Source organism: Protomyctophum bolini (assembly GCF_963924005.1).
Source record: "Protomyctophum bolini genome assembly, chromosome: 4".
Classification (NCBI taxonomy): Eukaryota; Metazoa; Chordata; class Actinopteri; order Myctophiformes; family Myctophidae; genus Protomyctophum; species Protomyctophum bolini.
The window spans coordinates 10,427,946-10,441,077 of NC_137865.1; the positions used below are offsets into that span (position 1 = coordinate 10,427,946).

The 13,132-nt window shown below is 43.4% G+C and overlaps 1 protein-coding gene across 1 annotated transcript in view; it reads right to left on the bottom strand.

Annotated features, from left to right (window-relative positions):
- The window catches only part of fbln1 (fibulin 1), a 62,908-nt gene that overhangs the window by 13,447 nt on the left and 36,329 nt on the right, over nucleotides 1-13,132 (bottom strand). The window contains exons 15-16 of the mRNA XM_080762004.1: nucleotides 12,982-13,127; nucleotides 9,783-9,923 (exon numbers count right to left, since the gene is read on the bottom strand). Coding sequence (XP_080618130.1) covers nucleotides 9,783-9,923; nucleotides 12,982-13,127 — 287 coding nt within the window. The remainder of the gene's footprint in view (nucleotides 1-9,782; nucleotides 9,924-12,981; nucleotides 13,128-13,132) is intronic.

Here is a 13,132-nt window from a genome sequence, read left to right on the forward strand (position 1 = left end):
ACAAGCCCTGCCGCAGCGCAGGCTGTGTGTGAAGTCACGTCTCACACGGTAGGAACACATTCCACCGGCCGCTGTTGAAGCTATACCTGCCGACAGACAGATAGACAGATAGACCCACCAACAGTCCATTTCCTCTCTCATTCATCTCACCAGGGAGATGAATGATTCCTGTTTACTTAAGTAAAAGTATAGCGATACCAAGGTATACAATTATGAAAGTAAAAGGTCTGTATTCAAAATTAAAAAAAAAATAGGTCTACAAGCTCAAAACGCAGAGAAGAGCAATGCATTTCGAGCTGTTTTTATTTTAATCTTGAAAAGTAACAGTTTTGGACATTGGATTTACTGTAGGCCTACACTACACCCGACAGCGATTTCGCTTTAAGAAAAACCTTTTAACATTTTATCGTCGACTCAGGCAGGCATATGTGAACACCCCAGACCTTTATTTAAGTTGCTTGATTCAGTATTTAGATATATGACATTCATTTTAGCTGCCATGCCCCCTTTCTATACAAACCAATTGTAACTCCAAACTCCATTTTAACCATTTAGATTCATCGAAAACACCTGTCTTTTGTTCTGGTGACTCATATACTGCCCTCCTAATATGTGAGGTGCCTGTGTTTTTTAATTACTTTTTTCATTTATTATAAAAAAAAATTGGATGAAAAGCATCAGGGCAGCAACAAAGCTAAAAAGTTATTAAAAAAAACACAGGCATGCGGGTATAGTAATTAGTAAATGCTTACAGGAAGCCAGTACTTAAGTACAGTACTTGAGTAAATCTGCTTGGTTACTTTCCCCCCCACTGCCAACCGTCCGACTTCCTCTCTCATTCATCAGAGGGCGCATCTCACCGCCTGGCAGTGCCGTGCCAATGCCAGTGCAGAAGGCACTGATTGTCTGCACAGGATATTATTAACCGCCCGCTGCATATTTCTACCGGTGTTCTGAAATGGATGGAATTCTTGCGTGGCGTCTCTCAGCCTTGCAGTCTGCCCCTGCAGCGTTGAAGATGGATAGGTCTGATTCATGAAGGGCACAGCTGGGCAAGACATACCTGTAGTCATTAGTCAATATGTCGTTGCTGTCAGGCAGAAACCTCTTATCTCCATATTCTAACTTCCTCTAATAAATTAATCCGGGGTGATGATGACCATCTGAGGTTCGGATGAGATTTGTGACTTTTCATCGCATCGCGATCGACATACCGACATTTTCTGGCAAAAGATAAACATTGTGAGCTAATTAGCCGTTAGCCGTTTCTTAACTATGGCATTAACTATGTCATAACTATGGCAGTGTCAGAGAACTAGTATGAACTAAGTAAGTAAGCCTTGCCCAGCCATGAGGCAGGAGCCTATCTCCTGTTTCTGTAGCATGAGGCAGCTTTGAGCTTGATGTACAAGTACACCCACTCGGGTATGTCGCAGGGACCTACAGTACACCCAATCCAACCCTTGATGCTGAGTGCCAAGCATCAAGGCACTGGTTGCCATTTCATTTTATGACCAGGACGAGGATCGAACCCCGACCTCCCAGTATCAGGGCGGACACCCTAACCACAAGGCACTGAGTTGGTAGTGAACTATGAGGGCAGTGTAAAAAAGAAAAAGAAAAAGGAAATGAATACAATATTTGAAGTCCTACTTTGTTGAATGATGGTTTGTCCCACAGGTCAACAATGCGACTGCAGGGCTAACTCATCCAACTCATACTGGTTTGTCATGCAGTGCATGGTTTGGTCAGCCACACTGGTGCTTCACAACACGACCACAAGCCACTCTTTCTTGTTGCTGAAGGCAATTATGTCATTACATTTTACAGACATGTGATTTGTTTTGTTTTTGCAATTTCTGTGCTGCAACTCTTAGATGAAAATGAAAACCATGCCCGGCTTTAGAGGCTGCAGACCAGGGCACCATGAAGCAAACACCAGGCAAAAAAGAAAGAAAAAGACCATCACTGTACTATTGCAAGTACTGTAACAGTGCTGAAATACAGTACTGACTGAGGGAGATGCTGAAATAGTGCTCAATCGTTGCTGAAACGTGACGGAAACACCCCACTGTTGATTTGAAGTGAAAATGTTGAGCAGCCCTGAATAACCATATATCGTTGCTGTCTTATCTCTAATTCTCCATAGGCCTATTCTAACTTTTAGTTTTTTCATAAACCAGTAAGACGCCTAAGAGCGAGAAGCGGCGAGGTCACGTGCACGCATCCGCCTCGTTGACGGCAGACTGCCGGGGCAAAATAGCAGTCGTTTACTTGAGTCGTGACCCATACAAATTGGTCCATGACAAACAAATGGGTCAGCGACCCACTGTTTGGGAAACTTGTGCTAGATCAGTGGTTCCCAAACTTTTTAGCTCAAGCCCCGAAAGAGAAATTGGTAAAATAGCTGTGAGCTTGCAGATCTGCTATATTTTCCACTACTTCTTAACATTGGGTCAAGTTAACATTTGTTTTCTAATTTATGGAATTTCTTTGACATTTTTATTTTATTTTATTCATGAAATTCTATTTTGGATATGTTTGAGTTTGTTTTCAACTCATGAAAACGTGTGAAAGTGTCACGGTCCGTGACATGTTATGTTTTCTTGTGTACCTTTTATTTTGTAGTATTGTTTTGTGCCATCCTGTCTGCCCCTGTATAGTTCTGTACCTGCCTTGTCTAACCTGTATTGTGATCAGTCTTTGTTTTCCACCTGTGTCCTGTTAGTCTCCCAGCCAATCCCAGTGTTGATCGTTTGTTCTGTTCACCTGTGTATTGTGATCCCTGTGTCTACTTAAACCCTCAGTCCCTTGTGTTCCCTGCTTGATTATAGTTTATGTTATGGTGTGTAAAGCCCGTCCGTGTATATCCTGGGTTAGTCAATAAATATCATTTGAACTTCATCTGCCTGCCTTCCTATGGTTCGTTCTGCACCTGAGTCCTACATCTCCAGAACCACATCGTGACAGAAAGATTAGAAAGTCTGTCAAAATTAGGGAAAATAAAAATAATAAAGGCATATTCATTCGCGACCCATGCACAAAAATAGAACCACGATCAGCAAATGGGTCCCGACCCACTGCTAGATAAGAGGAAAGCCCCGGCAGCGCTTGGAGGAGTACGTGTCGACCGCACAACCAAATTGTTTTGAAAAGGGAACGGGGCTCATCATCCACATCCACCTCCCCGGCTGCCAAAATCAATCATCCCTTTATCAAGCCTGTTCAAGCAGCCTGCCCCTAATCAAACGATGGGAATGACGGTTGCTCTGCGTGACTAATGCATTCCTCTGTTACTTACGTTTTCAGAAGTTGTTTCAGAAAAGTTGTTTTTGTCACAGCGATGACAGTACATACAGTACACACACACACACACACACACACACCGCTTCGGTGGATTCACTGCATGTGTACCTGCTGTGGTGTCTGTGCGTGTGTGTGTGTGTGCATGTGTGCGTGTGTGTGTGTGTGTGTGTGTGTGTGTGTGTGTGTGGTCAGGGTTTGTGCTACCGGTCGCCAAGGGATTCGCAGACTGTTTGATTGGGGTCTGATGGTGTTTTTCCGAAGCGTTTTGGAGGCTGTTTGCACAGTTGCATCACGCTGTTATAGGCTTGTTATCCACACACTGACACTGTATATATTATGACAGCATGGGGAACAACCAGTGATGGATGACATCAGTGATTCTCAACCTTTTAGAATTTCGAAAACCAGTCGGGCAGAAACCTTGTATCTTACATGTTTATGTTTTTTTTTTCAATTTTTTTTTTCAAATTGCATATAGGTTGTTCAGTTTGACACACCAGTTTTGGAGATATGGCTTATAGAGTAATGTCTTGCAGAGAAACAGCGAGTTGACATATTACACCTAGCTACATGTGAAATAGCATATTTAATGTCGCTGTAAACATGACACTTATTTCAGATATGCTCTAGTATGTGAAGAGTCTGCCTGTGCTATTAACTAATTTTGGATTAAAAAAATAATAAAATAAAGTTATTCTCCTCTGGTGAAAAGCTGGAGGTTGCACGATGGCAGGCTCCGAGTCAAATCTGGTCACATACAGTATACTGTATCTCATCATAGTGTGGTACAGTGTAGCGGTTGCTGTGTACTACACTGACGAGAAGAGGGCTGACCCAGAAAAGAGGAAAAGTCAGTCTTATAGTTCCTATACATTCACCTATATGGTCATGAAACATGGGTCATGACCCAAACAACAAGGTCACGGATACAAGAGTCTGAAATGAGTGAACTGCGTGTGTGGAGACTCTGGAGAGACAGTGGTAGTGGTGTTGGTGTATTTCTCGCTGTGTTTATGTCCATGTTTGAAGCGAGTGGTTTTAGTGAGAGTAACTATACTGTATGAGTCAATGAATCTAACAGAAAATACCTCCATCCAGCGAGCCCGTTAAGAATCACATTTTCAAACTGTAGCAATGTGTGCAGATCAATTCCCCCACGATTCCTCATAGCCTCGTTTGTCCCTTTTGAAAACACCAAAAGTGGCCAAAAACAATGTACGTCGTTAGTGTGCACACTTGTTCAATCAGTGGAGCCTCAATGTCTACCACTTTTCACATCCTGTACCAGTGTGTAATCCCACTGTCGGACATGCAGCGGAGATGCTGGAAACTAAAGCTTTCCTCCAGCCAGCCCTGAGCCTTATGCAACAGACAAGGAGCATCCATGGGCCACTGCAATTAGCCTTGTTACCTAGGTGACACTTCCCATAGACAACCCATTCATCCAAACAGAAAAGTCCTCTCTAATTATATTAAACAATGTCAAAATCACCAACATTGCAGCTGTAGGGAAAGCTTGAATTATCCTCTTTCAATCTGTAAAGTGTTTGTTTCATAGAAATCCACCGTAGACATTTTATGAGCTACTTCCTGTCAAGAGATTCCTTGCAGATGATCTTTTTCGAAGTGCTGGAGTTTGGTGCTTGACTGCTTGTTGAATGTTGACTATCACTCAACGGCCCATGCGTACCACCTGTTTTGAATGTGCACATAATGCAGGAGGCAGCATGTGCTTTACTGATAACGAGCGCTTCCATACTCTGATACTTAAAACATAATCATCTGCAAGGAATTTCTTGACAGGAAGTACGTAGCTCATAAAATGTCTACGGTGGAGTATTAAACAAAAACTTTACAGATTGAAAGAGTGATTTTGACATTGTTTAATATAATTAGAGAGGACTTTTCTGTTTGGATGAATGGGCTCTCTATGGGAAGTGTCACCTACTGTAGGTATCACCTTGCTGGCAAGATGGCAGCCGTGTGAATATCATCAATGGCAGCACAAGCCACTAAAGCAGTGCTGGAGAACGGCCCCGGGGCCCAGATCACGCCATGGGTGCCACACTGCACTGCAGGCAGCCCCTGACCCAATACACGGGTGTGCAGTGCCACAGCATGGGCATCTAATGGGCACGCTAGGCATTTAATGGGCAATGAGGTAACACTCCAGTATATGGGCATCTGATGAGGGGGTAACACTGTGGAGCTGTATCCAATCAGTGCCCAGTGGGTGAGGGAGAGAAGTGTCTGCTCGCAAACAGCAGCTTTCATGTGGTCACAACTCACATGTTAAAGTGCTTCTAATGCTCTGAAGGCCTAACACTGCAGACTGTCTACAATGGAACATGGAACAATGCATCTGACCACATGAAGCACAGCTCAGCGCCCACCATTAATACTGCACATATTCCTTCCCTCTCTCTCCCTCTGGAATTTTATTCCCTCTCTCACACACGTGCACACGCACGCGCGCACACACACACACACACACACACACACACACACACACAAACACACATTATACAAAGGGCCAAACAACAGACTAATCAACACCTCTTCCAAAAAGAAAACTAAGCCATATCCACACACAGACTGCAGTGATAACTGATGCATCTCAACATACTGTATGACACCGCATGGAATTACATTTTTAATGTAACGGGCAGCAGATTTTTGTACAAACCTAGACATCTGTTTCTGCACAAAGCCTGCATGTTGTGGACCGCTTAGCTTGATGCATGCACCCACAACTCTCTCTCTCTCTCTCTCTCTCTCTCTCTCTCTCTCTCTTTCAAAAGTTTAAAGAAATTGCAAAATGGGACTTTCTACTTTTGGTACTCAAAGTAATGTTTTGATACCAATACTTTTGTCCTTTTAAATAAAAAATAAAGTAAATGTTTGATTCTGGACTCGTACGTACGCACTAGTGTACTGTACAAGTGTTTCTACATTTTCCGTATTTGTACTTTTACTTACTCCACTATACTGCCTTCTACAAAGACAGATGTGTACACTGACAGTTCGCCCCTTCATCCATCAGCAAGCAGCAGAAGACTCTCTCTCTGCCTGCATCACACAAACACACAGCACAGCACGGCACACACACACAACCCAAAACAACAAAAACAGCCAGCTAGTGGCAGACAGGCCCAACAATATGTCATCCCCCGGGCCACAACACCCCCCCCCCCCCATCCTCCCTGGGCCCAAGAGGCTCCGTTCAACCCCTCCCCACAGGCATGCACAAGCCTTGGGTCACCACCAGACTAGTGGATGGGGATGGGGGCTCCTACCCAAACATGTGGTGGTGGAGGGAGAATTAGCCTACTCCCATTTGTTTTGTTTTCGTACTTTTACTTAAGTGTTTACTTAAGTAAAAGTAGCAATGGCCCATAAGAAATACTCTGTTGCAAGTAAAATATTCCATATCGTCGCCGTCGTTGCGGGCTTATCTCCATAATTCATTATTTTTGCGGGGTTTTTTTCATAAATTAACGCCCTACTTGATCATACTATACAGCCGCACACAAAAGTATCAAAAGTAGCGGCTCAATACGCGTCATGGAATAGCAAATATTTGGGGGGGGGGTCAGATGTAGTCGAAAGGATGCAGACAGTTGCGGTGGTGGGGGGGGGGGGGGGGGCATTTGATGGGACCTCAGGGATGATAGAATACTATCTATTGAGGGGGAAAAGCACAATGCCTGACTTGTCACATTATTGTCGCTGAAAAGCCACAAGTCATCATCGTTGTCTTCCAATATGTTTCTCAAGTATGAAGTATTTGGTATCATCATTGTATCATAATATGAAATCTAAATCGTCTCTGTCGGATGGGAACCGTCAAAAACAGTTAAAAAAGTACTCGTGACCCTGTAGTATGATCAAGTATAGGGCATTCATTTACAACAACAGACACAGAAAAAATAAATATGGAGATAAGATGTTCCTGACGCGGCCAGCAACAAAATGTACTTAGTTCCTTTTTTCCACCCGCTGATGGGGATGTGGCCGCTACCCAAAACATGTGTAGTAGTTCCACGCCACTGAAGATGGTATCTGCTCTGCTGGAGCTGCAGTGTGAGGCTTTGCTTTTCTGCTCTGCTAGCTCTGCTCCATTCCCTGGCTGGCTGGCTGGCTGGCTGGCTGGCTGGCGGTCGCAACCAAGCACGGCAGCAGGGCCTTGTAATGGTCTGCTCGCTAGCATGCTTCTCAAAACCACTCCACAGTCATGCAAGCGAAGGCGTGCGTGTGTGAATGCATGAGTGTGTAGAGTGGAGACATAACGAGAACAAGTACCCAATATATCATCACTGGGTCGTCAGGCGGAGACCTTTGTTTGTCCAAAATGGTTAGGGTGGGGGGGGGGGTGCGATCCACTGTACTGTAGGTTCAATGTTTATAAAACCCTCTGACACGTGCAACCACTTTAACCCATTCTGACCGGGCACCCATTTTGGTGTTAGCATCATGTTATGCTTTACCTATTGAAAAATAGCAGATCTACAAGCTCATATCGCGCCACCGAGTGGCGCGATACGAGCTTGTAGGTCTGCTATTTTTGAAAAATTCGAAGAACGACTGACATTTTTAGAATCTGATCTCAGGTCAGAATGGGTTCATCAGACCAGTGTGTGTCCAGTGGAAACCTCGTATGAATCTGATCTCAGGTCAGAATGGGTTAAATCTGTTGTGGAATTCTGGATCAATCAGCAATCGATGAGGCAAATAGGAGTCAAGACCAAAAGACAATATTCTAGATGGTGATGGTTTATGCTTCATGTACATGATATCCCTAACCCTATGGGGAGAAGTACAATAACACTCATTCGGTGGTACGGTAATTCTGCCAAGTGCACAGGGCAGAAATCATAGTTATACTGTAGCTGCTTCACGGACAACTGAGCCATAACAAGATAGGCTGTACCAAAACAATATCTATTTGGTCTAGTGGAGACATTACTGTTACTGTCATAACGCATTAACTTTATGAAAAAGCGTAAACAAGTTTAAATATGGACAATTGGACATTCAGGGTTTCCCGCCCCCAACAGCGACGATACACAGACGGCTCAGAAAATGCACGCACGCAAGCATGCGCACACACGGTGGTGGTGGTGGACCAGCGAGTGGATAATGGTGCTTTCTTTACCCACAAGAGTAGGAAAAGTGATGCCAAATGTTAGCTGTAGACAGAAGGCGTCCTTCATTCATTGGTCTCTCCAAGCACCAATCAAAGGGCATGCAGAGCCTTCAGAGACACAGACGGAGGATGGAGTATCATAGTGACGGTGACAGCCGCATGATTCCAGCGGTGGGCAAGCACCATTACAGGCCATGTCACATGCACTTATATCACTACTGCACTGCACACATGGGAACATCCATGTGCTGTTGTGTTCACTCCAGCTCACTCACATACTGTAATTGGCCTACAGCACCGATACACCATGATGGTGCATAATGTGACTTTGTTTTGTCCAAATCTTTCGATAATGTCAGATCTACAAGCTATGTGTGTGCTGCCTGCTTGTGCTATTTACTTGCGCAAGCAGAGCGTGCAAGTACTGCAATCGGCTGAGTATGTATGTATGTACAGTATGTATGTACAGTATTTGGTTAAAATGGGTAGGGTTTAAAAAAAGGCAAGAGTTTGCTCTGGTGCACTGGCCTAAAAGTGGGTCCTTAAAAACTGCTAAAACTTCTGAAATGTATGCATGTAGATATGTATGTAGTATGTATGTGTGTAGTATTTAAAAGGGGGGCTTTTTTGTAAAAAGCCCAGCCCACCATACCTTAATTTATTTAAAAATACTCCAAGATAGGGTTACCAGTGAAGGGCAAAATGTATGTATGTATGTATGTATGTATGTATATTGGTGTCCTCAACAGCCAATAAGGGACCACCATCCTTGGTGACTTAACTAAGGTACGTTTCAAGGTTGGTATAAGGTCAGCAGCAGTCGTACCCAGACAACAGAAAGCTCTAGGACTCAGAGCAGCAGTCGTACCCAGACAGCAGAGAGCTCTATAGGGACTCAGAGCAGCAGTCATTGCAGTGATGCCAGTGGTGAGCGCACCTCATGGCGCGCTCTGCTTGTGCACAAGTAGGCCATGCATGGCCTACTTGTGTGCAAGGCGCAAGTTGGCATCTCGAGAGAGAGTGCATTTCTAGTTTAAAATAGATTACGTATAAAATAGGGCTTTATTATTACAAATGGACATACTCAAGGAAAGTAAAAGTACCTCAAAATCGGTGTTATTCGTGTCCTCACTGTTTTGCCTGATTCACTGCCTTTATTTTGTTATTTTATGTTTTTGCTTTTCTTTTATCTGTATAAAGAACTTTGATCTGCATTTCATGTCATGAAAGGTGCACTATATAAATAAAGTTTATTATTAACTCACATATAGACTATAGTCTTTCCAGACCCCACCGCTCACACAAAAGGCTGTATGTATAGGCTACTCACCGACATACGTCCCGCCTTCAACCCTCTTGATGATGTCAAAGGCGTCCTGCGCGTTGCCTTCCAGGATGTCAAACTTGACGTCGTAGCTGCCGAAATTATAGGAGTTGTACGCCGGCACCGTGGTTCTCAGGAACACGATCTCTGTTGGAAGATAACAACAGACGCACGAATGCACGCACACACACAAACACAAACCTTTTAGGGCCTTAAAAACCTCCATAATCACGTTCGCATAGCGAAGAGCCTGAAGACTGTGCCCAGTTCTTTAACTCTTTTTTTCCCCTCTCCTCCTCCTGTCCAAAGTGGAAGACAATAAAACAGGAGATGGAGGAATGTCTGTGTGTTTATTGTACATCAAGAGCGGGTCATGGCGAGGCTGAGGCTTTTCTAGTGCTTGTTGTTGAGCTTAGAGAGAAAAAGGGCCCTTGAATCTCTTTTACACCCCAGTTGCAGAGCTTATGAGAAACGACACAGGCTCAGCTCCCCATGACGTTGAGGATGAGTGTGTCTGAACATACGGGGCCACATGCAGGCCAATAGATGCTTGTCAGTTTGTCACAGAGTTTGTCTGCATGTGATTACGGGGCGGTTGCTCACATCCAACCCAGCGTGGCAGAACATTCTCTGGTGTGGCCTCGGCCAAGGATAGAGAGTGACTCGGAACAACATCGTGGAATAGCTAATTCTGGGGGGGGGTTAGAGGTACTCGAACGGATTCAGACAATTGCGGAGGGGGAAAATGCATTTCGATGGGACCTCAGGGATGATAGAATTCTACAGCCCTCAAGGGAGGGGGAAAAAGCACAATGCCTGACTTGTCAGTCACATTGTCGTTGAAAAGCCACAAGTCATCATGGTTGTCTTCCAATTTGTTGCTTCTCAAGGATTTTGGGCATCAGATATGCAATCGATGCTGTGTGGAAAGCCCATATGTCCAAAACTGCAACTTTTCAGGATTCAAATTCAAAAACAGTTTCGAGCTTGCATATCGGTTACTTTTGAGTCTTTTGTGTTTAACACTGTAGTATGCTCATACATTTTAACAGCAAACGATACGTATCTCGATACATGGTTGACGATACGATACATGGACAATATTGGTTCATGGTGATACGATACCATTCAATGATATAAAATCGATACAGTAACTATTTAACAAAGAAATTAAATCTGTGTGAATAGTGCAAGTTTTGAAGGGAAACATTTATTATCATGGATATACAGTAAAGCACCCTGGCAAATACACAGAGATTATATTTGGACAAAACCCTTACTGTACCTTGATTAAACCCCTCCTTTTCTTTTTTCTTGTTAAATGACTAAACACAACACACAGGTACTTCGTATTGATAATTATCTGCATTGCAAAATGATTTGATACCGATTATTTGCATTGCAAAACAATACGATGCGATACAAAGTATATTGTTCGATGCAGTTACTATATTGTTACACAGGTATTAATTTAGGAAAAACACAAAACATTTTAATATAGAGTTACTGTAGAAGATTACCGACCGCAATATAAAACACGTACGAAATGTAAAGGCTGGGGTACACAGGGGCGGCAGGCTCCATTGTCAACCATGTGCAAAGAGGTACAGTATGGCCAAATTGCTGTTTTGATCACAAAGAAGCATTTCAACTATAGCATTGTGTTACATGCTGCCATTAACCAGCTACATTGCACTCCATGGTTGCCAGTATTATGTTGTTGCTGTCTTACAGTATCTCCATATTCTAACTTTTTCTGTTTCGTTTCATTATTGCCCTACTTGATCAACAGTAGCAGATCCACAAGCTTTTGATTTAGTAGATATGCTATTTTTGAAATTGATTCCTGATAAGTATCAGTTTGGGGGCATCATTGCTGTTGGGGAGAAACCTCATTTCAACTTTTAATGTTTTGGCAAATCAATGGCATTTATTCATGGAAAATGATTCTGATATGACTCCATTATAGTCTGTAATGCTTATACAGTACATCAAACAAGAAGGGACGTTCAGCTATTTCAATTCGAAACCACTTTATATCATCATACTATAATTAACTCAATGTCTGAATGAATAAATGTGTGTCAGAAACACTGCCGTAGCTCGTCACTGCCTGCACCAATCGCTCCCACTTTTCACACAGGCATTGACCATAATAATATGGAGGTCTTAACAAAGCCCTTTTTCCAATTTAAAAAATTAATAACGAATGTATTCATGAATTCAATATTCCCATCCACTTGCATGGGAAAATACGAAAACTCACATAAAGTATTTTTCTCTCAGAAACCGTCTGAGCTACAGTTACAACACTTGGAGGGGAAGTTCATAATAATTATTAAAATTAATCTAATGAATAATTACATCATTCGGCCTCATGGTGGCGCTATAACAGCCCACTTTACATTTCACCTTATACAGTAGCTCTAGAACCGTAGGTAAAATCAAAATGTCACTTTCCCAGGATTAGTTGGGTCATGACGCATCTCCCCATATAGGCCACGTCCATTTGCGTCAGGATAGATTTTCTGCCATTTAGAATTTTCTTCACCTACAGCTTTTGTGCAAATCTCACAAAGATCGGTACACATGATCTCTGGACCTATCCGATGAAAACACCACAGCCAGAATTTTTATAGTCTGTATTGTGTCCAAAGTTAGTGGGGCCTGTTTTACAAAAAAATTACCAACGGAATGTCCAATCCACCCCAAATTTAATTCCCATGTCGTGGGTGGTATAATCAACGGAGAGCACAAAGCAATGCCATTTTCAGCCATAGGGGGCACAGCAAATGCGGAAATGCTTTTGGGGAGATAAAGCGTGCGCTCCGGCGAAAACAGTTAATCTACAAGCTCACAACATCACAGGTTGCAAGAATTGTGAACATTTTGGACGCAAATGCACCTACAATTTGATCTGTGCGACTCACAAAATACATTTGGGAGTACCTGTGTGACTGTCCATACTGTAGTTTCTGTGGTGCATGTCAAACTGGGGGGCCTTCATACTTTTCAAGTGGGGTCTGTGGGCTAATAAGTGTAAATGTTGCAGTCCTTGTCATGAACATATTTCCCTACCATGCATTTGTACGAATGCTTTCATGTGCCACGCTGCAAGCTCGCACATCTGCAAACCTTCTCTTTTCAAATATGGGGGTCCTTGACAAGGAAGTGTGTGAGAAGAGAACTACACAGTGTAACGTACCCTCAGGTCTGGTGAACTCTCTGAAGGTGGGCATGGAGATGACCGTGTGGGACACAGAGTGGACGGGCTCCAGGATGCAGGCCACGTCGTTGGGTTTGCACGATTTGATGCAGCGGATGGTGTCTGACCGCGACACTCTGGCTGCCCTGGA